At 40.6% G+C, this 26,371-nt stretch overlaps 1 protein-coding gene across 6 annotated transcripts in view; it reads left to right on the top strand.

Moving 5' to 3' along the window:
• The window catches only part of NUMB (NUMB endocytic adaptor protein), a 186,150-nt gene that overhangs the window by 119,322 nt on the left and 40,457 nt on the right, over nucleotides 1–26,371 (top strand). For all 6 annotated transcript variants that reach the window (XM_030213792.1, XM_030213798.1, XM_030213795.1 and 3 more), the window contains 2 exons: nucleotides 16,334–16,408; nucleotides 25,070–25,210. In XM_030213792.1, the coding sequence (XP_030069652.1) occupies nucleotides 16,334–16,408; nucleotides 25,070–25,210 (216 nt within the window). The remainder of the gene's footprint in view (nucleotides 1–16,333; nucleotides 16,409–25,069; nucleotides 25,211–26,371) is intronic.

The following is a 26,371-nucleotide window of genomic DNA, read 5'->3' as shown; positions in this document are numbered from 1 at the left end:
TGAAACATGACAGCTGCAAAGCAAGCCAAGAAAATTTTGCAAAAATAGTTTGCTACCAATATTTGATTTAACCTATCTGTGATGTCTGTATCTGTTGCCATGCTGGTGATTCATGAAAAATATTTTGCACTTCTTATTCAGGTGATGATTTATCACAGCTTGATTACTGCAGTTCTCCTTATGGGGGAATTGCTGATGCTAAAACAAAAATTGCAATTTATGCAAAACACGGTAGCTAGATTAATTTTTAAAAAGTGAAAATTTGACCATGTAATGCCTCTTTGTTGAATTTCACTGACTTACACTAAAAGAACACACTGTTTTTAAACAAGTCTGTTTTATTTAAAAAAATTTTAAATGGTATGATTCCTGCGGAATTTCTCTCTTTTTAATATGTTTCCATAATGGTAGTAAAACAGCAAGACTGAAGCAAAACTGTGACTTGGATTTTTCCTTCTTTTAAAGCTGTTAATCTTAAGAGATTCTTAGAAAAAATGTTTTCTTATAAAGTGGTGCCCTCCCTGTTTTGCTCAAGAAATGCAGTTCATATTTATTCAACCAGCTTTTGAAAACTGATCTTATTTCAAAGATTTTTAACTCACACTTGATTTCCTTTGTTTTCTAATCTTATTATAAACCGCTTTGGGTCTAATTTCTTGAGAAAAGTTGCTAATATTAGATAACAAAAGGACTGCAATTGTAAAAACAGTCTAAGCAACCATTTTGCTTTGTTTTATGAAATTTTTCATGCAGTCAAAATAGATTGATGGGCAAAATTATATTACATGAATATAGTTTAACTACCTTAACTTTCTAACCACCTTAACTTTCTTTCTCTATCTTTAATTTTTCCCCTGCTATTATTTTAATGGCATTCTTTTTCTTTTCATGGATTTTATTGTAAACCGCCTTGATTGTTTAGAAAGGCGGTACATCAAAAACCAATAAACTAAACTAACCAGGGCCAGCTCAAGGCATGAGTCAAGTGTGGCACTGACTCAAGGGACCAGTGCTCAAGGGCGCCAAAATTCTGCCTCGTTTGCTTGGCCTTTACAGCAGCAAGAATGTTTGAACAGGTACTTCTTTAACCCGCATTAGTCCTGGGGTGGTGCTGAAAGCCAAGCATGGAGGAGATCACGAGGGGGGGGGGGGGGGGGAGGAGGTGTCAAACCAATCATTGAGTCAGGGTACCACAATCCCTTGAGCTAGTACAGTTTCTAATTTTTTTAATAGACAAAAGTTTTACTTTTCTTGCTTTCTAACTGACTTATAAATGGACACAGAATTTATTAGTTTAACCCACAATCTCTATTTTTCCCAAGTTTTAAGACAATTTTTCTCTTAGGGCAGCATGCCTTCAGGATCCTGGCTTAATAGGGAACAGTTGTTTAGCCTTTAAAATGTCACTAAAAAGTGGACATGCCATAAAACTAACAACCAGCAGATTGAAAACAAATTATAGAAAGTGTTTTTTTCCACACAGCGCATAATGAGGTGTGGAATCTATTGCTAGAGGACATGATCAAGGTGACTAACAAGCAGGCTTGGACAAGTTCCTAGATGAGAACTATGTTTACCTGGCTAATAATTTTCTATGGAGAGTCATTGCTTATCCCCAGAAATGAGCTATGAGAAAAAGAACTACATTTGGGATCTGCTATGGAATTGTAACTCATGGAAATAAGATGCTAGGTTTGATGAACCTTGACCTGACTCAGCATGGCTTTCTTATGGTTAAAGATTTGGTAATAGTTATCCATAGGAAGCACAATTTATCCAGACTAAAATGTGGAAAGTGGAACTGGCACGGTTTGTTTAATAACAGTGCTCTACATTGCTGTGCAGAAGATTAGGGTTGGATTTCTGAGCTCACTTTCTCCTTTGGGCTGTGGCTAGAGTTGCTTTAGATGCAGCTTTCTCATCTCCTAAGGAAGAGGCAATGTTGGCCATCAGACAATGCTGACAGCGGACAGACTCAGGCTCTGTACTTTCTGAGTTCCAAAGAAGTACAGATCTGTGGTTCCTTGTTGAGGACTGTCATCATAGTGGCAGAACTACATAAGGGGAGAAAGAGGTTGAGACAAGGAACCTACTACAAGTAGTTGTAAATGAAGGCTCATGATAATTAGCGCTGAGATAGGCTGGTTACAATTGAGCTGGAAGTCAAAAGAAGCAGGAGAAAACTGTTCTGCCACAAAAAATTATGAGAAGTGAGTTCCTGTTCCCTTAGGGGGACTTTTACTAAAGCGCACTCACATTTTTGGCACACGCTAAAATTGTAGGAGTGCTAAATGTTAGAGATGCCAGTGCATTCCTATGGGCGTCTCTAACATTTAGCGTGCCCACAATTTTAGCGCGCGCTAAAAACGTGAGCTAGCCTTAGTAAAAGACGCCCTTAGTTTTTATAAATAGTGGCCTAATTATTCTCTTATTGCAGTTTCTCATTCAACTGCTTTAGAAGGTTTATATTATGCAGGTGGTGGCACTACTCGTTCACTGCATTTCTTTCTTTCTTTCTTTCTTTCTTTCTTTCTTTCTTTCTTTCTTTCTTTCTTTCTTTCTTTCTTTCTTTCTTTCTAACTGGTACTTAAGATACTCAGGCTTAGAGCTGGTTTAGGGGCATAGTTGTCCTCATGGGCTACTGTTTTTTTTTTTTGTTGTTGTTCTAATGTTCAAATTTAGCACTTTTTTTCTACTAAATTGTACAATGATACCTAGTTATTAATAACTAAGGGAAACTAAAATAACATCTTTTTAACAGTAGGCCACATTGAGGCATATTTTCAAAGCACTTAGCCTTCCAAAGTTCCATAGAAACCTATGGAACTTTGGAAGGCTAAGTGCTTTGAAAATATGCCTCAATATTGTTAACTATGGCCCTAAAGTAGTTAACAAAGAAATCAATAAAAATATACATCTGAGAATAAAAATAACACATGTAAAACAATGTGGGGTTTTTGGGGAACCATGGCATGCTGGGCTGCAGCTGTCAAAAAAACTTTTCCATGGCTTAAGACATAGGAAAGAAAACATTTATTTTTATTTTCATCTTAATGTTAAGAGTTATACTCCCTTTCAAAATGTAGTCTAAAAAACTAAATTATTCAATGAAGAAAATTTCACCAACATTTTGTTTACTGATATTGATAGTTACATGACAGATACGTTACTTTACTTCAGCGCCTATGGCCACAACCCCATTCGCACAACCACAGAAAGTATGTGACTTTCAGGAGGCATGGGCTAATGACATCTCTGTGGAGGGCCCGATTGAGTTGTAACACCAAACATGGGTTTTGTGACTCCATTTGGTGTTGCAGCTCAGTTTAGGAAGCCCTGCTCCATTTAATTTAATCCTTCAGAAAATTCAGACGACAATTGCAGTCATAAGAACATAAGTCTATCAAGCCCAGAATCCTGTTTCCAACAATGGCCAATTCAGGTCACAAAGTACCTAGCAAGATCTCAGAACAGTAAAACAGATTTTATATTGCTTATCCTAGAAATAATAGTGAATTTTCCCAGGTCCATCTTAATAGTGGCTTATGGACTTTTCTTTCAGGAAATTATCCAAACCTTTTTTTTAAACCCTACTAAGCTAACTACTTTTATCATATTCTCTGGCAATGAATTCTGGAGTTTAATTACACGTTGAGTGAAGAAATTTTTTCTGGCTTGTTTTAAATTTATTAGTTTCATTGCTTGCCCCTTAGTCATCGTATTTTTGAGTAAACAAATGATTTACCTCTACTCGTTCCACTCCATTCAGAGGTCTATAAAATACTGTCATATCTCCACTCAGCCTTCTCTTCTCCAAGCTGAAGAGCCCTATCTGATTTAGCTTTTCTTTATAGGGAAATTATCCCATCCCCTTTATCATTTTTGTCACCCTTCTCTTTTCTAATTCCGCTATATATATATTTTTTGAGATGCGGTGACCACAGTTGCACACAGTATTCTAGGTGTGGTCGCACCATGGAGTGATACAAAGGCATAACATTCTCATTTTTGTTTTCCATTCCTTTCCTAATAATTCCTAATATTCTGTTTGCTTTCTTAAGTGCCGCTGCACAATAAGCAGAGGGTTTCAACGTATCATCAATGATGGTACTTAGATACTTTTCCTGGGCCGCGATTCCTGTGTGGACCCTATAGTTTAGGTTCCTCTCGTCCACATGCATCACTTTGCACTTGTTCACATTAAATGTCAGCTGTCATTTGGATTTTCCAGTCTCGTTAAGGTCCTCTTGCAATTTAACAACATCAGCAAATTTAATTACCTCACTAGTTATTCCTGTCTCTAGATCATTTATAAATATGCTAAAAGCAGCAGACCCAGCACAGACCAAGTTAGACTTAGGTTTGTTTAGAGACCCAAGGTGGATACAGGTGAGCAACATTGTTCCCGCAACATTCTCATGTAAAGCTTTTTTTTTTCTCTTTGCTACTTGTATGGGTTGGAAGAATAAAACGGAGTACAAAATTACATACATAATTGCATTAAAATAACTCACATCATACAATAAAACTAATACACAAATAAAGAGAGCCCCAAATGCCTGCCTTTATATTATCTAATCTAAATCAGGACTCCTTACTGCAAAATCACCTCTCAATAAAATGCTTTCACAAAAAGATGAATTTTCAAATGCTTCTTGAACTGCTGCACGGCACAGTCTTAGCATTCCTGGTAGAGCACTCTTGGAATGTTCTTTGTTGGGGCAGATCCAAGTAATAACTATAAAATATGGGGTATTAGTAATGAAAGTTTGAACCTATGAACAAGATTTTGTGAACCTAAAAAATGTGTATCTTCCTTGGAGGAGGAAGGTTTCCCAGAAGGAAGATACATTTTGTAAAGGATTCTGTGGTGCTTTATAATAAGATAAAGGTTTTGGATAATCTATTAGCACAATCAGTTTTCCTAAGGTTCCAGCTATATCTATGAATGAGTTGTTTAAGGAATGTACAGTATCTATGTTAGGTATCACTTAAGAACATAAGAATAGCCATACCTGGGTCAGACCAATGGTCCATCTAGTCCAGTATCCTGCTTCCAGCAGTGGCCAATCCAGGTCACAAGTACCTGCAGAAACCCAAATAGACTTGTTCCATGCTACCAAACCCAGGGCAAGCAGTGGCTTTCCCCATGTCTATCTCAATAGTGGGCTGTGGGCTTTTCCTCCAGGAACTTGTCCAAACCTTTTTTTTTAAAAACCCAGATAAGTTAACTGTCGTTGCCACATCCTTTGACAGCGAATTTCAGAGCTTAACTATTCTTTGCATGAAAAAATATTTCCTCCTGTTTGTTTTAAAAGTATTTCTGTGTAATTTTATTGAGTGTCCTCTAGCCTTTGTACTTTTTGAAAAGAGTGAAAAATAGATTCACTTTTACCTGTTCTACTCCATTCAGGATTTTGTAGACCTCAATCATATCCTCCCTCATTCGTCTCTTTTCCAAGCTGAAGAGCCCTAACCTCTTTATCCTTTCCTTATATGGGATTCCCTTTATCAATTTGGTTGTTCTTCTTTGAACATTTTCTAATTCCGCTATATCTTTTTTGAGATATAGCGACCAGAATTGAGTACAGTACTCAAGGTGAGGTCACACCATGGAGCTATGCAGAGGCATTATAATATTCTTGGTCTTATTTTTCATCCCTTTCGTAATAATTCCTAGCATCCTGTTTGCTTTTTTGGCTGCCGCTGCACACTGGGCAGAAGATTTCAACTTATTGTCTACAATGACACCCAGATCTTTTTCTTTAGTTCTGACTTCTAAGGTGGACTCCAGCATCGGTTAACTATGATTCAGATTATTCTTTCCAATGTGCATCACTTTGCATTTGTTCACATTAAGGGCAAGATGCACTAAACGACCCTTTAACGAAGAAATTTTCAACCGTGGCATGCATTAAAGGCCATTTTCCGACGACGCTAGCAGCTAACGCAAACGGAATGCAAATGAGTAACTACCATTGAAATGTGGGCGATTCGGTATGCACTAACCATACCGACAATTGCACCGAATCATTTACCGTGACATATTTAACGTCAGGTCAGAGCTGTTGTTAAGGCCTGAACTGTCATACAGACACTGCTCCCCGCTTCTCCCTGCAGCATAAAAATCCAAGCTGGCATGTTAGAAAATAAAAAAAACCCACACAAACACGTGGCTCCCCGCTTCCCCCTGCATAAAATTGAAAAAAAACCCCCAAAAAAGGATCTGGAGGGGGCAAAGGCGCTCGTCAGGAGTGTCCTGTATGGACGCCCTTGCCCTACCCCCTGAGGTCGACGCTGCTCCCCGCTTCCCCCTGTATTAAATAAAAAATCAAAACAAAACTCAAAACTGTAGCAGCGCCAGCCCCCCTCCCTTCCTCTCTCTCTATTTCTCCTTCTCCCACACAGCTCCGCCTCCCGCCATCCTCCGCCCCGTGCCCTGCCCCCCTGAGGTTGTCGCCGCCACTCCCCCCTCCACCGGACCCCCCCTCCGCCTTACCGGGCCCACTCAGCGCCTCTCACCTCTGTGTGAAGGCGCTACACGGGCAAGAACAGCTGATCGGCGATCAGTGATGCCTCCTCCAACGTCCCTCCATTCTTCCTGGGCACGTCCTCCTCTAACGTAAGTTACCTACTTAAGTGAAAGTAAAAATGTTATTGCCTAATTTAATACTTTTTGAGTAAAAGTACTGTGACCTCAATGAATGCACCTCCATCTGAAACTAAACATTGCCAAGACGTAGCTTCTTATTTTTTCCTCCTAAACCCACCTCTCCTATTCCCTCATTTGCTATCTCTGTGGATAACATTCTCATCCTCCCTGTCACATCAGCTTTTAACCTAAGGGTCATTTTTGACTCCTGTCTCTCTCTCTCTCTCTCTCTTTCTCTGCATATATCCAACAGACTGCTAAAACCTGTCATTTATTTCTCTATAACATCACCAAAATTAATCCCTTCCTTTCTGATCACACTACCAAAATCCTTAGCCATACTCTTATCACCTCTCGCTTAGACTACTGCAACTTGCTTCTTAAAGGTCTCCCACTAAGCCATCTCTCTCCCTTTCAAGCTCTTCAAATTCCACCAGTGTGACTATGTTCATATTAGCCCTATCCTCATGTCACCTCATTGGCTCCCTACCCATTTCCGCATACAATTCAAACTCCTCTTATTGACTTACAAGTGTATTCACTCTGCAGCTTCTCAGTATCTCTCCACTCTTATCTCTCCCTACACTCCTCCCTGGGAACTCCGTTCATTCTGTGAATCTCTCATCTGTACTCTTCTCCTCCACTGTGAACTCCAGACACCGTTCCGTTTTATCTTGCTGCACCATTTGCCTGGAATAGATTTCCTGAATCAGTACATTGAGCTCCATCTCTGGCCATCTTCAAATCTAGGTTAAAAGCCATAGAAATGGTAAGTTGTAGTAATGTTTTTATCCCAACAATTTTATTGCTGTACAATGCGATCCACTTTGCTTTTAGTAAAACTAAATTTTGAAAATGACTGTCACTCGTGTGGGTATGCTTTGAGTCGTCATTAATCCAACCTAGTGAAAAAAAGTGTTCAACAGCTGCACTGGCAGAAAATGGAGTGTTTGGTTTGATTAAAAAGTTCCTTTAAATCAGACCAGGCTGCAATACTACTGATGTCTTTGTACTGGTCTGCAGGTATTGATCAAGGGAATCTGTCTGAAACAATTGACTTTATTTGCAAAGAATTCTCTATCATCATCATCATCTGCATTAGAAGTAGTGCTTTCTAATTCATCACTTGCATCTTTATCATGATATCCAATTACAGGGACAGCTTTCACAAAGTTGAAATCGTATTGGTGGTTGTTCTAATAATTTTTCGTCTGATGGCAGACTCAAGAAATAATGCATGTGTGTCACATGCATGCAAACCATTCAATCTTCTTAAGGCCAGACAAGGAGACTTCATTCTAAAAACTCTATCAGTACAGTGGACAGCCTCCCCTATGTAACATTTTCCATGGGATGACCAGCAGTGTGTTATGACAGAGACTTATGTCTGTTCACCAAGAATTGCAACCAGCTTCAGCTTCATCCCTGCTTCAAAGTAAACCAGCTCACCACTGTTCTGTTTAGCTGGAGACCAGTAACCAGTTCAGCAGACACAGGCAACTGCACTGTTCTCATAGGTTGTAGTCCCTGAACAGCAGAATTTAAGCTGAGATGATCCACTGTTTGCATGATGATGTTTTGCATTAGCAAATCCTCTTCCAGTTTTTGCTGCTTCGCATGGTTTTACCAAGGAATCATCATTTATCTTGCTTCCACTTTCCTTTCTAATTTTAACTGCAACCATCAGATGTATCTAGGTAAAAGTAACAAAAATTGGTGAAATTATTACTCTGGTATAAAAAAAAAAGTGCCATGTTTCCTGTACTTCTTTACAAGAAAAAGTAACAAAACTTTTACTTAAGTACAGTAGCCGGTTACATTTAGAATATAAGAGTAGCCATACTGGGTCAGACCAATGGTCCATCTAGCCCAATATCCTGTTTTGCAAACTGTGGCCAAGCCAGGTCACAAATACCTGGCATAAACCCAATCAGCAGCAACATTCCATACTACCAATTCTGGGGGCAAGTAGTTGCTTCCCCATGTCTGTCTCAGCAGAGTACGAACTTTTCCTTCAGGAATTTGTCCAAACCTTTTTTTAAACCCAGATGCGCTAACCGTTGTTACTACATCCTCTGGCAAAGAGTTCCAGAGCTTAACTATTCATTGAGTGAAAATATATTTCCTCTTGTTTGTTTTAAAAGTATTTCCATGTAACTTGAGTGTCCCTAGTCTTTGTACATTTGGAAGGAGTAAAAAATCGATTTTCTTCTACTCATTCTACACCACTCAGGATTTTGTAGACCTCATTCATGTCTCCCTTCATCGTCTCTTTTCCAAGATGAAGAGCCCTAACCTTTTTAGTTTTTCCTCATATGAGGAGTTCCATCCCCTTTATCATTTTGGTCACTCTTCTTTGAACCTTTTCTAATTCCGCTATATCTTTTTTGAGAAACAGCAACCAGAACTGAACACAATACTCAAGGTACGGTCGCACCATGGAGTGATACAAAGGCATTATAGTATTTTCTGTCTTATTCATCATCCTTTTCCTTCCTAGCATCCTGTTTGCTTTTTTGGCCATCACCGCTGCACACTGAGCAGAAGATTTCAGCATATTATCTACAATGACACCCAGATCTTTTTCTTGAATGCTGACCCTCAAGGTAGACCCTAGCATCGGGTAACTATGATTCTTATTATTCTTTCCAATGTGCATCACCTTGCATTTGCCCACATTAAATTTCATCTGCTATTTGGATGCCCAGTCTTCCAATTTCCTAAGGTCTTCCTGCAATATTTGATAGCCCGCTTGTGTTTTAACAACCTCAAATAGTTTTGTATCATCTGCAAATTTATTCACCTCCCTCATCATTCTGATTTCCATACCATTTATAAATATACTAAATAACAGTGGTCCCATTACTGATCCCTGCAGCACTCCACTGTTCACCCTCCTCCATTGAGAGAAATGACCATTTAATCCTGCCCTCCATTTTCTGTCCAATAACCAATTCCTAATCCACACCAGAACCTTGCCTCCTGTCCCATGACTTTAATTTTCTCAGGAGTCTCTCATGAAGTAGTTTGTCAAAAGCTTTCAGAAAATGTAGATATACTACATCAACCGGCTCACCTTTATCCACATAGTTATTCACACCTTCAAAGAAATGAAGGAAATTGGTGAGGCAAGACCTCCTTTGGCTGAATCCATACTGACTCTCTCCTATTAAACCATGCTTGTTCATGTGTTTCGTAATTTTATTCTTTATAATAGTTTCCACTATTTTGCCCGACACTGATGTCAAGCTTACTGGTCTGTAATTTCCCGGATCACCCCTAGAACCCTTTTTAAAAATCGTCATCACATTGGCCACCCTCCAATCTTCAGGTACTACAGGCGATTTTAATGACAGGTTACATATTACTAACCACAGATCAGCAATTTCATGCTTGAGTTCTTTGAGTTTCCTTGGATGTGTGCCACCCAGTCCAGGTAATTTACTACTAATTTATCAGTTTGGCTTTCATCCTCTAGGTTCACTGAGATTTCTTTCAGTTCCTCTGAATCATCATCCTTGAAAACCATTTCTGGTACAGGCAGATCTCTCCGTCTTCGGTAAAGACAGAAGCAAAGAATTCATTCAGTTTCTCCGCTACAGCCTTGTCCTCCCGGAGCGCCCCTTTTGCTCCTTCATGATCTAATGGTCTCGTGGATTTCTTCACAGGCTTTCTGCTTCTGTTGTAGCTGAAAAATTTGTTACTGTGAATTTTAGCCTCTGCGGCAAGTTTCTTTTCATATTCTGTTTTAGTCTTCCTTATTAATGCTTTCATTTGACTTGCCAGTGCTTATGTTGCTTCTTATTTTCCTCATTGGGATCCTTTTTCCATTCTTTGAAGGACAGTCAAAATTGTAATAGCCTCTTTTACTTCACCTTTTAACCATGCTGGCTGTCGTTTTCTCTTCTTTCCACCTTTGCAAATACATGGAATGCATCTGGACTGGGCTTCCAAGATGGTATTTTTGAATAATGTGCACGCCTTATTTATTGTCCTAACCTTAGCAGCCGATCCTTTGAGTTTCTTTTTAACGAGTTTCTTCATTTTATTATAGTCACCCTTTCGAAAATTAATTGCAGCTACAGTAGATTTCCTTTGTGGGCTCATCCCAGATGGTAGCTCAGACTTGATCATGTTGTGATCACTGTTTCTCTGGGGACCCAACACGGCCACCTCTTGCACTATTCCCTGCACGCCACCAAGGACCAGCTCAAAATTGGCTCCCCCTCTTGTTGGTTCTTGGACCAGTTGCTCCAAGAAGCAGTCGTTTATTACATGTAGAAATTTTATCTTCCTGGCACTCCCTAATGTAACATCCAGCTAATATTGGGGTAATTGAGATCAACACTGTAAAGTTAGTTCTACATATGTTAGTATTCAAAGGTAAGTCTTGTATATTTCAATGAAACAAATGGTGGAGATCACTCATTATTATAGCGTTGCCCAATTTGCCAGCTTTCCTAATCTCTGTAAACATTTCTTCATATGTCCATTCTGTCCCAGCAGACGGTAGTATAGCCCTACAAGAATACTCCTTCCCTTCACACATGGAATTTCTAGCCATATTGATTCCATGCTGCAATCTGTTTCATGTGGAATGTTTATTTTATTTGACTCAATTCCCTCTTTAACATATAACAGAAACCCCTCTCCAATTTGTACCCTATTAACACAGTGCCCCATTGATTGTCCTCTTTCCTCTAAGTATCTGAGATGCCTAGTATATCTACCTCATCATTTAGTGCTATATACTCTAACTCTCCCATCTTATTTTTTAGACTTCTAGCATTTGTATACAGGCACTTCAAATTGTGTTTTTTCCTTTGATCTACAAGCTGCTTAGAAGTTGATGGGGATAATGTGCATCCTTTATCCTGCTCTCTCATTAAACACACCTGGCATACTTTAAGCAATGTTGAAAATTCTCTACTGGGATTCCCTAAATGTCCTGTTTCAATAGTATCCTTCAAGGATACTCCATACCGAATCATGTGCTACTGGACAACTGTCAGCTTCCCTCCCATTCTAGTTTAAAGGCTGCCGTCTCTTCTTTTTAAAAGTTAGCGCCAGCAGCCTGGTTCCATCCCAATTAAAGTGGAGCCCATCCTTTCGGAGCAGTCTCCCCCTTTCCCAGAATGTCACCCAGTTCATAACATCTAAATCCCTCATCCCTGCACCATCATCTCAACTTTGGAGCTCTGACTGTCCTGGAGGACCTAGACTTCATCTTTTTACCTAAGAGCCTAAATTTGGCTTCCAGAACCTCCGTCCCACATTTTCCTATGTCATTGGTACCCACATGTACCAAGACAGCTGGCTCCTCCCCAGCTTCACACCAGACAGGCAAGTGACCAGGCGATCCTCACGTCCACCAGCCACCCAACTATCTACATGTCTAATGATGAATCACCAACTACAGCAGCTGTCCTATCCCTTCCTGCCTGGGCAGAATTTCTCAGAGACATATCCTCAGTGCGAGAGGATATTGCATCCCCTGGTGGGCAGATCTTGGCTACAGGAGTACTTCCTACTTTACCAGGATGATGCTGTGCTTCTAGGAGACCTCCCTCCTCCAAGGCAGAACAGGGGCTGCCAGACTGGAGGTAGGACTTCTCTACAACATCCCTGTAGGTCTCATCTATGTACCTTGTGTCTCCTTTAGCTCCTCCAAGTCTGCTACTCTAGCCTCAAGAGAACATACCCATTCTTTAAGAGCTAAGTGCTCTTTGCATCGGGCACACACATAAAACCGCTCATCTATGTACCTCTCCGTCTCCCTCAACTCCACCAAGTCTGCTACTCTAGTCTCGAGAACGGACCCATTTTTTGAGAGATACATGCTCTTTGCATCGGGCACATACATGAAACCGCTCATCTATGTACCTCCTCGTCTCCCTCAGCTCCTTCAAGTCTGCTACTCTAGTCTCAAGAGAACGGACCCATTCTTTGAGAGATACGTGCTCTTTGCATCGGGCACACACATATAACCACTCACCAACTGGGAGATAATCATATATGTGACACTGAATGCAAAAGACTGGATAGCAGCCATCTTGCTGCTGGACTGCTGTATCCATCTTAGTATTTTTGAATTTTTCAGTAATTTAAAACTTGCTAAGGTATTAAGGTATTAAGGCTATTGGTCTAATATTTAAAAAAAAAAGTCTTTAGCTTATATGGTATAATGTGTGTTCCCTCACTTTGGAACTCTTTCTCCCTTTCTCACTACGTTCCAAATAATCATATCTACTTTAAAAACGTGCTTCTTTGATGGAGTGATGAGTTGATAAGCTGAGGGACTTTTTTAATTTGTTCAGTATTTGTGTGCTAGTTTATGCCATAAAATGGTAGTTAATGTATACTTTTTAATGTTCCCTAAGACTGGGATGTGGATGGGGGAGGGTGGCTGAGGGTTAAGAGGTTTAAATTTGCTGTGGTTTGTTGAGAGAGGGAATGTAGCTTGTTCTGGGAGTTTAATTATTAATGAGTTAGGAGGAGGGGGATTTCAGTAGTTTGTATTTGGTTGCATCTTGTACCTTTATTGTTTATGCAGGGGGCCCTCTGTCTTATTGTGTTGCCTGTTTAAAGACGAAAAATAAAGTAAAAGCAAAAAAAAAAAAGTGGAGAGATAAGAAAATGTATATCTCATTTTTTCAGTTGTCAGCATTTGTTAATATAGGTACTGAGCTAAAGCAGAGAAGTATGAAATTTCAGTTGTGCTGTATTTATTGTTCACACAAGTTGGTATGCACAGATTGTGGGTTTTCCAGTCAGTTGGTATAAAATATGTGCTCTGTCTTGATGCAAAGGAAGAGCTACCTTTACATTTGATTTTATTATGTAGTTCTTGGTTTAGTGTGACTGCTCTGTGACTCATCTGTTCAGCATACTGATTAAAATGTTATTGTACCCACGCAGTGAAAATGTGAGGATTTGTTCTACCCTGAACTGATACAATAAAAAATAAAAAAAAAAATTGACACCTTCTGACAGTAGACACATTGGATGATCATGTTCAGAAAGGCCAAAACCATGTATTCACACCTAATAATATGCTTTTGTCACTGTACTAGGTAATCTGGCCTGTAAAGAATGGAGAAGTGGAATCCATATCTGCTAGTGTAATTATCATTTGCATATTCATTATTTGACTCACAATAGGCCTTCAAGAGTGGGTTAGTATCACAGAGATGTTAGGTGACCTGGCATGGTCCATGTTTTGGCAGAGTGCTTTTGTCGGGGGTCTTGGATGCTATAGGCTATGTTTTCAGAGAGATCCAGTAAGCAAACACTGTGGAGTATGTGAAACATCAATAACTAAACTCCTGAAACGTTATAATGCCTTTGTATCACTCCATGGTGCGACCGCACCTCGAGTATTGTGTGCAATTCTGGTCACTGCATCTCAGAAAAGGTATAGTGGAATTAGAAAAGGTACAGAGAAGGTTATCGAAAATGATAAAGGAATGGGACGACTTCCCTATAAGGAAAGGCTAAAGCGGCTAGGGCTCTTCAACTAGGGGGCACGCAATGAAGCTACAAAATAGTAAATTTAAAACAAATCTGAGAAAATATTTCTTCACTGAACATTTAATTAAACTCTGGAATTCTTTGCCAGAGAATGTTGTAAAAGCAGTTAGCTTAGTGGGGTTTAAAAAAAGTTTAGATAGCTACCTAAAAGAAAAGTCCATAAGCCATTATTAAGATGGACTTGGGAAAATCCACTGCTTATTTCTGGGATAAGCAGCATAAAATGCATTGTACTGTTTTGGGACCTTGTTTACTTGCAACTTGAATTGGCCACTGTTGGAAACAGGATGCTGGGCTTGATGGACCTTCGGTCTGCCCCAGTATGTACTTATAAGCTCCACTCCCTTCCCCCAAACGTCCGAAAAGTTTTTTATATGCAAGTTTTCAGTAAGATGGTTCGGCTTTCTACCATTTGTGTAATTTCTGTAATCTAGCCTGATATTTCCTCATTGAATCTCTGACGCAGGCACTCCACCGAAACACGGACTGTGTCGGGTCACCTAATAAACATTTCTGTGATGTCACCCCACTCTTGAAGGCCCATTGTGCTTCTTTCAACATTTTGGCTTAGTCTTGTTTGCTCTAGATTCCCTCTTTGTTGTCTACATTATTTGGCTTGGGAAATAAATCCTAATGTTTATATTTGTTTTTCATTGTATGGCACTTGAAAGGCTCTTAATATTTTCTTATCAGTAGAAGATTTTTTTTTTCATGGTCCATTGTGAAAAACTTTTAGCCACTAACCTGGACAGATTCAGTTGAATATGACATGTAAACAGGCTGAAGGTCTCACATTTTGCTGAGTTAGTGTTAACACCAGAGGTACACAGAGAAACTTGATTATGTTGAAGTACCCTAGAGGAGGAACAAACACTGTGGTTCAGCATAATTAAGATTTCTATAGCAGTGATATATAGCAGGTCCTTTACTCAAGAAGCCAAAACAGAAATTATCTTGCCATTCAAGCACTCTAGATGGTATTTTGTCTGGTCTTTATATAAAGCCAGATCACATAAGAGTACAGCAATTTCAAGCAATCTATAAACCTGTAAAGACTGCTGTCAATAGACCAAAAAATAGAAGGAAAAAAAGATGTTCTACAGCTTAAAGTTATCAGTCATATGTAATCATTGGTCTTAAAAAAAAATTGCTGATACTAAATATGAAACATGTACAAAGTTAGAGGACTTGTATATTTTTGATCCCTATTATTGTGGTACTGTCCTATATTAAGGTGGTAATTTAAATGATATTAAAATGTTGACACTTTTTAAAAGGGCCCCTTTATCATTGTTTTATTAATTAAATAGAGGCATGGCATCTGCACAGGGTAGCAGCCTTAACCATTTTACTAAACAGATTAGATTGGACACTTTGATCTTAATCTGCCATTATGTACTGTATTGCTTTGATTTTATTTTTAACATTGTATATAGTCCCCCCCACCACCACACACACACACACACACACAGTACAGATGAGGCTCCTCTCTTTACTATGGTAGTGTGCTCATAATGAGCATTGATGTACACAACTTCTGTACAAGCTTCTGTAAGAACAGGAATAAAAAGCACTGTGTAGTTCTTGCACCAGAGAACACAGATTTACCTTTAGACTTTTGGGACAATGCTATGGTGATGGTGCATAAGTATTTCAGATGAGGGCTGAATTGGATCCATTAAGGAGGCACATTCCTATAGCAGTATGTAGTTTTCAGCATCTCTCCTTTCAAGGCTACCTGTGGTGTAACTCCTTATGCATCATTTTGTACCTGACTTTTGGTAGATACTTTTAAACAGGTGATAAATTTAATTTAGAATTTTTTTGCATTGAAACAAATGTTTTCATCTGTTGAATATTCCAGCTGTTCTTCTCTCCTTTTATGCCTTTGCTCCCCCCCCCCCCCCCCCCCCCCCACACCCACACACACATTTTTTTTGTGCAGTTTGTTTCTATAATCCTGGCTTTTGCTTATTTCACACTCTAAATGGTTTAGAGTCTGGCTTGATGGAGCTGGCTTTGGGTGCATCTTGTGAACTTGACTTGCGCTGTATTTAGTTGCTGTGGTTCTTTGCATACTGGTTTATCTGCTTTTACTTTGATGACTTCTTTATAATGCACTTTATTTTTTTTTCTCACTTCTTATAAAAGACTGGAAAGAAGGCAGTGAAAGCAGTTCTGTGGGTTTCAGCGGATGGCCTGAGAGTTGTGGATGAAAAAACAAAGGTTTGACTTTGAGTATATAATTATAATAAATAAAAATAAGCTTGCTTATTGCTATAAAACATTTCGCATATGTTGCACAGGATAAATTGTTTGGCTGTATGGTCACATTCCTTTTCATGAAATCAATATGTAAGGTACTCAAGTTCAGAACTTAAGTTGGTGCTGTGACAGATATTGCACAGGCACAGTTTACTGTTAAGTAGCACATGTAAATAAAAGTTTAGGTTCATTTTTAAGATGTGGTAGCTTTTTCTCATAGCTGCATTCTAATCTTAAGGTCAGTTACTTTCCTTTGTTTTACAAATACCTATCCTGTTCAGCTCACTTACCCCCTCTCCATTGCTTAAAGAAATTCCAAGCCAGCAACTTCAAAAAGAGAACTGTCTGCATTTGTAACCTTCCATCAAACAGCAAACTAAGGAAATTGTCAAATCCATGAACATGAGAGCTACACTGTGGCCTGTAGCCCACTCTAAACTTTCCCTTCACAGCTGCACGACTGACTACGGAAGAACGGCAGCCTGAAAGAGAAACCCTACCTAATAAAAGGGAGGCAAACACTCTTTTTTTTCATGGTCTGTGTCCAGCTCCAGTTGGCTTCGGAGCTCCATAGATACGATAGATCGGATTTCTGTCACAAGTTTTTGTTGCCTGTTCTATCTCGGTCTTTATAATACACAATTTGCACCATTGTGCATCAGGGAAAAACTGTGGAATAAAGTCAAGTTTACTAAGTGATTTGGGTAGACCACTGGTGGTTCTGGCAATTAACCCCTAATTACCACCACTCTACTACTACTACTTCTTATCATTTCTGTAGCGCTACTAGACGTACGCAGCGCTGTACACTTGAACATGAAAAGACAGTCCCTGCTCGACAGAGCTTACAATCTACCACAAGTCCCACAACATATATCCCATTATGGCCAATATTAGATCATGGTTTTTCTACTGCATGATAATACTATGGATAACAGGGTTACAAGCTGCCTCAATCAATGAGTGGAACAAAATCCTTGTACTTACTACAGCAAGATGACACCCCCCTCACCAACTGGAAAGACCAACCTATAAAAACCAAAACAAACCAGAGATCAACACACTAACCAGTACCATAAAGATAAGCACAAATAATAATCGCAATGGTCACAACATCAAGAAAGAACACACAGACATTTACAGACTAAGTACACTAGCATCAACATTGATACATATGTTCCCATTCCTACTGGTTACATATGTGCGAGATTAGCTGTTAACACGTCAACCATAATTAGTACTGCTTGACTTATGCCCACCAGGATATAACATAACACATATCAACAGAACTAATAAGAAAGGAGATGGGGGTCGCCTTAATATGTGGAAACCATAGCTGAACATATATCCCCTGTGATTGAAATCAATTCACGCAAAATCACGCTCAACATTAACTGATCAATTATACGGTATACTTTTGTACCGCCCACCCGGAAGATGGTCCAACACCCAAGATGACTTTATGGACTTCATATCAAACATATGCACAAACTTACATAAGTAATGCCACACTGGGAAAAGACCAAGGGTCCATCGAGCCCAGTATCCTGTCCACGACAGCGGCCAATCCAGGCCAAGGGCACCTGGCAAGCTTCCCAAACGTACAAACATTCTATACATGTTATTCCTGGAATTGTGGATTTTTCCCAAGTCCATTTAGTAGACGTTTATGGACTTGTCCTTTAGGAACCGTTTAACCCCTTTTTAAACTCTGCCAAGCTAACCGCCTTCACCATGTTCTCCAGCAACAAATTCCAGAGTTTAATTATGCGTTGGGTGAAGAAATATTTTCTCCAATTTGTTTTAAATTTACTACACTGTAGTTTAATCGCATGCCCCCTAGTCCTAGTATTTTTGGAAAGCGTGAACAGACGCTTCACATCCACCTGTTCCACTCCACTCATTATTTTATATACCTCTATCATGTCTCCCCTCAGCCGTCTCGAATGTCCAGCTACTAGGTGATATCAATCTACACCTAGACAAGCTACATGACGCCAACACCAGGCTTCTAACAAACCTCTTGAATCAATGGAACTTGAAAACGACACCAGCCACCCTGGTCACCAGTTAGACATAGTAGCTTACAGACTTTAAGTCTATAGCAACCATATAATAAGAATCAAAACTGGGCAGAGGTGCCATGGTTAGAAATAAGAAACTCACCTTCACGCTTCAGTGGAAAGAAAACGGCAAAAATAGAGAACCGAGGACACCACACACTGCCCTAAACAGTGGAAAAGTGGACAACCATAGCTTCTGGTCAACAGCGATAAATGACCAAACATAATGCCCACAAACATTCACTTCATGAGAAACTGGGACGAACCAAGTGGAAAGGCACCAAATGAAATAGCACCCCTCAAAATGAAAGCTAAGAGGAAACAACAACTCTCCCCCTGGTTCAGTAGGAACTATTAGAGATGAAAAAACTTTGCAGGAAACTGGAAAGAAAATGGTCCGAAAACAAATCAGACATAAGCAAAACCACATGGAGGAAAGCCCTAAGCAATTACAAACACACCGTAAAAAGAGCCAAAGTGGAATACTGTAGGACATATATGTGCTCAGAAGAGAGAAAAACAAAAAGAATGTCAGGCTTATTTTCGAAAGAGAAGGGCACCCCTCTTTTGACACAAATCGGGAGATAGGCGTCCTTCTCCCAGGGTCGCCGAAATCGGCATAATCGAAAGCCAATTTTGGGCGTCCTCAACTGCTTTCCGTCGTGGGGACGATCAAAGTTCATGGGGGCATGTTGGAAGCGTAGCGAAGGCGGGACTGGGGCGTGCCTAACACATGGGTGTCCTCGACCGATAATGGAATAAAGAAGGGCATCCCTGACGAGCACTTGGACGACTTTACTTGGTCCATTTTTTGTTATGACCAAGCCTCAAAAAGGTGCCCGAACTGACCAGATGACCACCGGAGGGAATTGGGGATGACCTCCCCTTACTTCTCCAGTGGTCACCAACCCCCTCCCACCCTTTAAAAAAAAAAACATTTTAAATATTTTTTGCCAGCCTCAAATGTCATACCCAGATCCATGACAGCAGTATGCAGGTCTTTGGAGCAGTTTTAGTGGGTGCAGTGCACTTCAGGCAGGCGGACCCAGGCCCATCCCCCCCCCACCTGTTACACTTGTGGTGGTAAGTGTGAGCCCTTCAAAACCCACCAGAAACCCACTGTACCCATGTAGGTGCCCCCCCCCTTCACCCCTTAGGGCTATGGTAGTGGTGTACAGTTGTGGGTAGTGGGTTTTAGGGGGGGTTGGGGGGCTCAACACACAAGGTAAGCTATGCACCTGGGAGCAATTTCTGAAGTCCACTGCAGTACCCCCTAGGGTGCCTGGTTGTTGTCCTGGCATGTGAGGGGGACCAGTGCACTATGAATGCTGGCTCCTCCCACGACCAAATGGCTTGGATTTGGTTGTTTCTGAGATGGGCGTCCTCGGTTTCCATTCTCGCCGAAAATCGGGGACGACCACCTCTAAGGCCGACCTAAATTTTGTGATTTGGGCGTCCCTGACCGTATTATCGAAACGAAAGATGGATGCCCACCTTGTTTCAATAATACGGGTTTCCCCGCCCCTTCGCGGGGACGTCCTGCGAGGACATCCTTGGGAAAACTTGGGCACCCCTTTCGATTATGCCCCTCCACATGAACTAATGAAAAAAGTACTGAACACACAAGCTCTGCTAACGTCAAATGAAAAACCACCAACAGCAGATGAGCTCGCACAATATTTTGAAGAAACAATAATAAAAATAAGATCAAACCTAGCTGCAGCACAAACACTCATAGATTTCCTACACGAATGTGAAATCACTGAGGACCACATCAAGGCAGACAGAATCTGGTCCTCCCTTTAAGATACCAACAACCAGCTCAGTTAAACCACTGCTGACAAAATATGCACACACCAATTGCCTACTAGACAGCTACCCAAAAAACGTGATGGAAAACCCACCAGATTGATTCATCAAACCAGGGGCGTAGCCACGGGTGGGCCTGGACGGGCCCAGGCCCAGCCACTTTTCCTTCAGGCCCGCCCAGCACCCACCCTAACAAGCCCCAACCCAAGCCATCTTTTCCTGCCTCTTCTGCTGGCTCTCCCCATCCCCATTGTCGGGGGCGGGGCTTCTTAGGCGCATCCCACCTCAGGACGCGCCTGAGAGGCCCCGTCCCCGACGACGCACGCTGGCAAAAGGCTATCGGAATCGCCGGTGCGGTCCTGGAGGGAGAACGGCGCTTCAAGGACTAAAATTAAACAGACCACGCGGACGGGGAGAGCCGTCAGAAGAGAGGGTTATGGCGAAGGGAGAAAGCGCTGCCAAGGTAGGCTGAGGGAGACAGAAGAAAATGCCGGGGGGGGGGGGGAGGGGAGGGAATATTTTAAAATTACTGTGTAGGGGTGGGGTTGGGAACAGCCCACCCAGGTTAATGCGGGGCCCGCCCAAAATGGCAGGTCTGGCTACGCTGCTGCATCAAACGCTTAACTTGAACACATTAAATACATGTTCTTGAAAGGCCATTTCCCTTCTGACAAGAGCAACATTATGCTCACTCCAATTCCTGAAGACACCACCAGAAAGATCAGTGAACTCACTAATTATAGACCAGTGGCATCAATACCACTGCTGACAAAAACTGAGAAGAATCAGAGACTATTTCCCCATACAGACGCTGATATTGTCCCGACTAGACTACTGTAATGCAGCATATGTAGGCCTCAAAGAAAACCTACGACGATCATTGCAGACCGTCCAAAACACAGCAGTGAGATTGATATTCAAAAAGTTGAAATATGATAGAGTAATCCCACTACTCATAATGGTACATTGGCTCCCAATCAAGGCCAGACTATTTTTCAAAGCCAGCACAATCATCTTCAAAATACTGTTTGGCATGTCACCGGACTACATGCTAGACGTGATCAAGCTACCACCAAGAAATGCAATCCCAGGAACCAGAGGTTACCTACTACTTCACCTGCCCAACTTCAAAAACATACTATACAAGTCCATCTACAAGACGGGATTTAGCTACCTGGGCTCAAAATGGTGGAACTCAATTCCCATATTCATAGGAAGCATCACAAACTACCTCCATTTCAGAAAAGACCTAAAGACCTACCTCTTCAGGAAATTCTGTGAGTAAAATATGCACTATTCATTCTGGAACAATCCACAACACAACCTGTAACTGTAACCCTTTTTAAAAATCGGCGTTACATTGGCCAAACTTCCGGTACCACACCTGTTTTTAGGGATAAATTGCATATTACTACCAGTAGCTCCACAAGTTCATTTTTCAGCTCTATTAATACTCTGGGATGAATACCATCCGGTCCTGGTGATTTACTACTTTTCAGTTTGCAGAACTGCCCCATTTCATCCTCCAAGTTTACAGAGAAATCATTTAGTCTTTCTGACTCGTCTGCTGCAAATACCTTTTCTGGCACCGGTATCCCTCCCAAATCCTCGGTGAAGACCGAAGCAAAGAATTCATTTAATTTCTCCGCTACAGCTTTGTCTTCCCTGATTGCCCCTTTAACACCACAGTCGTCCAGCGGTCCTACCGACTCTTTAGCTGGCTTCCTGCTTTTAATATACCTAAAAAAAATTTTGCTATGTGTTTTTGCTTCTAACGCTAACTTTTTTTTCTTAGCCCTCCTTATCTCCTTTTTGCATTTGGCTTGACATTTCTTATGTTGTATCTTATTGTCTTCAGTCGGTTCCCGTCTCTATTTTTTTTTGTTTTGTTACATTTGTACCCCGCACTTTCCCACTCGTGGCAGGCTCAATGCGGCTTACATATACAGGTACTTATTTGTACCTGGGGCAATGGAGGGTTAAGTGACTTGCCCAGAGTCACAAGGAGCTGCCTGTGCCTGAAGTGGGAATCGAACTCAGTTCCCCAGGACCAGAGTCCACCACCCTAACCATTAGGCCACTCCTCCACTCTAATAGTTTCCTTTACCTTACTGTTTAGCCACACTGGCAGACGTTTGGTCTTTTTGCCTCTTTTTCTAATACGCGGAATATATTTGTCCTGTACTTCTAGGATGGTGTTTTTGAACAGCATCCACGCCTGATTCAAGTTTTTTACCCTTTCAGCTGCTCCCTTCAGTCTTTTTTCACCGTTCTTCTCATTTTATTGTAGTCTTCTTTTCTAATGTTAAATACTAGTGTATTTGATTTCCTGAGTTCACTTACTTCATAGCCAATATCAAATCTGATCATATTATGATCACTGTTATCAAGTGGCCCTCGCACTGTTACCCCCTGCACCAGATCATGAGCTCCACTAATGATTAAGTCTAGTATTTTTTCTTCTCTTGTCGGCTCCTGAACCAGCTGTACCATGAAGCCGTCCTTGATTTCATCAAGAAATTTCACCTCTCTTGCATGTGCCGATGTTTCATTAACCCAGTCTATATCCAGATAATTGAAGTCACCCATTAATATTACATTGCCCTTTTTATTCGCTTCCCTAATTTCCCTTGACATTGCTGCGTCCGTCTGCTCGTCTTGGCTAGGCAGACGTTAGTACACTCCTATCACCGTCCTTTTCTCCTTTTCACGTGGAATTTCAATCCACAAGGATTCCAATAGGGGTTTTGTCTCCTGCAATATTTGCAGCCTATCCGAGTCAGGGTTCTCATTTACATACAGTGCTACCCCTCCGCCAATTCTATCCACCCTGTCGCTACGATATAATTTGTAGCCCTGTATGACTGTGTCCCATTGGTTATCTTCCTTCCACCAGGTCTCAGAGATGCCTATAATATCCAGTTTTTCATTGTGTGCAATGTACTCCAGCTCTCCCATCTTATGCCTCAGGCTTCTGGCATTTGCGTAGAGACATTTCAATGTATGCTTGTTGTTCCGTTTTTTTATTACGTTTAATACACGGAATTATTAATATGTTGTCTTCTGTCTGGTCATTATTAATTTTATTCAAGTCCATCTGATCCTCTATGATTTCTTTGTCGTCCTTTCTCGCAAGTAACCCTTTCTTCCCTATCTGGGTGATATCCTCAAAAGATACCTTCTCCTGAACCATGCGCTTTTGAGCGACTGTCGGCCTTCCTCCCCCCCCCCCCCCCCCCCGTTTCTAGTTTAAAAGCTGCTCTGTTTCCTTTTTAAAAGTTGACGCCAGCAGCCTGGTCCCACCCTCGTTAAGGTGAAGGCCATCAGATTGGAATAGGTTCTCCCTTCCCCATTACCTCTGAATACAAAGCAACTGGCTAGCTGGGATGCTGTTTTTTAACATACGAGGGTGATGGCTGCGGTAATGAAGAATAGTATTGTGATCTGTTTCTTTAAGATATACTTTGGTAATAAATCTTCCTTCCTCCCATAGAATATTAACATCCAAGAAATTAACCTCATGATGACCTAAGTGATGTACAAATTTAATATGTGTACTCACCGAGTTTAAATATTCCAAAACTTTTTCTAGATCTTCATCTGTTCCTTGGCATACCAATAGTATATTCAGAGCTATAAACAAGTAGAGGTGATCTCCCTATGAATGTAACTAATATCTAGAGAAAGTTGGGAGATTCAAAATGCCAGGCATCAAAATAAGTGACACAGGTTTAAATCACTCAAAAAGGTCTCAATATTATACAGCGGAAAGGCCTCAAGAAGCCCCCAGCAAATATTGTTTTGGTTTTACTTCGGGGGGCTGGACTTCTTCATCATTGGCCGGAAAACCTCTGTGTTTAAACAGTTCTAGTTAAAGTAACTATTCAGTCTCACTTGAGTTGCGTGAACTCACACCAAAAGTATTGTACTTAGCTTTTGCGGTGTTCATCACTATTATCTCGGTGCGGATCCTTCCTATTCCTCAACCCCTGACGTATGAAGGCCGTCGTTTCGAAGACCTGCCTCAGGGTTTGGTTGTTCGCATGTTATCTCCACACTAATGGATAGTAGGAAGATAACATGCGAACCACCGAACCCTGAGGCAGGGATTCCCATCAGTAACAATATTCCCATCTTGCTTGTCCTCGGAGAAATGAAAGTTACTCATGGGTAGCAGGTGTTATGCAAGGACAGCGGGATGAATATTATTGCTGTCCCTCCCAATTCCCCTTGACGTTGAATTCTGTCAGCTATTCTATTAGCTGGTCGCACATAATGATGGCAGGCAGGAAGATGCACTCATACATGGTGGGATGCTCCCAAAAGCTTTTAGAAAGATCATTGGGTAGCTCTTACCGTACCTGGCTCCATCAAATGACATCACCCATCAGTAAGAATATTCATCCTGTTCTCCTTGGAGAGCACCTGCTACAGGTGAGTAATTTCGTTTTACTTATGGTTGTTGTAGGTTTTGTAAGACTCAAAATAGGTGCCTACTTGGACTTCATACATAATTGACATAGTATTTCCCACAAAATGTTCAGAATCCTTCTAGATGTGCATCTCCTTCAGCATGCACCTGATTATCATTCAACTAGTGCACAAGTTATGACCATGATTCTTTGGAATTCTGCACTCTTTTTTACTGCTTTCTTTAAGCCGGTGCATTTGCTTTGATCTAAATGTGCAGTTACATAATATTGTAAGGGTAAAGGTCTTTCTAACTATGCAATTTATTCTCTTTCCATAGGATCTTATAGTAGATCAGACAATAGAGAAAGTATCTTTCTGCGCTCCTGACAGGAACTTTGATAGAGCATTTTCTTACATCTGTCGAGATGGTACTACACGACGATGGATTTGCCATTGTTTCATGGCTGTTAAAGACACAGTAAGTTTGACAACTTTACTATTTTTTTGTGGCGGGAGAGGGCACATGACATACCCTTCTCTTGTTGGAAGGAAAAAAACACCATATGTTGCTTTACTAAAAAAAAAAATCTTTTTATTAAAAAATAAAGAGAGTAAAACATAAGTAACATAAATGTTGGTGCATGTTTCCACATGTTTGTTTCTTGAACACAGAAGCACAACTAATAACATCATAAATTATCAATTAATACGTAGAAATGTGTGGACGTAACTTTTGTCTTAACTCCCTTGAAACCCTACTCAAAACCCCTCCCCCCACTCCCAGATTTTAAGACCATTTCAGGGGGATGTTTATACTCTGACATTTCAAAGAATTAACTAATCACCCAAAACTTGTTATATAATAAATAGCTAAGTGCCCTAGAAGAAAGTGTTCCAGTAAGACTCAGATAGATTGAAAGTGTTTCCACTGTACGTATGGTCTTAACATCCACAGCAGTCGCAAGTAAGGAAGTCATATGTATCTACTACTGAGATATAGAGGGTGCTTCCTGGGACTTCCATTGCAGAAGAATGCATTTACATGCACCTAAAAGTGCTTTCCTTTTACAGTAGCCTAAGAAAGCCCTATGATGTCAAACAGTAAGCTGTATGTTGTTGCTATATTAACTGTCAGAAAACTTGCACAATGATGACAATACTCATTTCAAAATTGTTGAACTGAAAGTGTCAAAATATGTGTCCCAGTATAGCTTGCTAAATTTTCATGTTTGAAACATTCATCCCCTTCTGTAATATGTGCCTTATATACTCTATAAGGTGAAATATATTCATCCAAAAAATGTTGTATTGCCCAACCAAAACTGGGTTTTAAAGTTTCTGCCGAAAACAAAACTTGCCATCGAAACTGGTTGTCCATTTTCGACCAAAACTAGTCACTTGACTTGTCATATCTGAAACTAGAACAATCGAAAAATGCGTGAGTCTGGTTGTGTGGATTTGAACAAATTTATTAAGCAATACTAGACTACTATGGTTTATTAGTATTTGATTAAACTGCCTTATTTAACAGTGTAAGTCAAAGTGATGTATAATAAAATTAGCAACAAGAAAAGAACTCCATTAAAACAATAGAAAAGTAAAACAGCCATATAATAAAAACCTTCAGACTATTGTTCAG

The sequence above is a fragment of the Microcaecilia unicolor genome, chromosome 9 (genome assembly GCF_901765095.1).
Source record: "Microcaecilia unicolor chromosome 9, aMicUni1.1, whole genome shotgun sequence".
Lineage (NCBI taxonomy): Eukaryota > Metazoa > Chordata > Amphibia > Gymnophiona > Siphonopidae > Microcaecilia > Microcaecilia unicolor.
The sequence above is the reverse complement of the archived record's forward strand: the minus strand, read 5'-3'. Positions and strand labels throughout refer to the sequence as shown.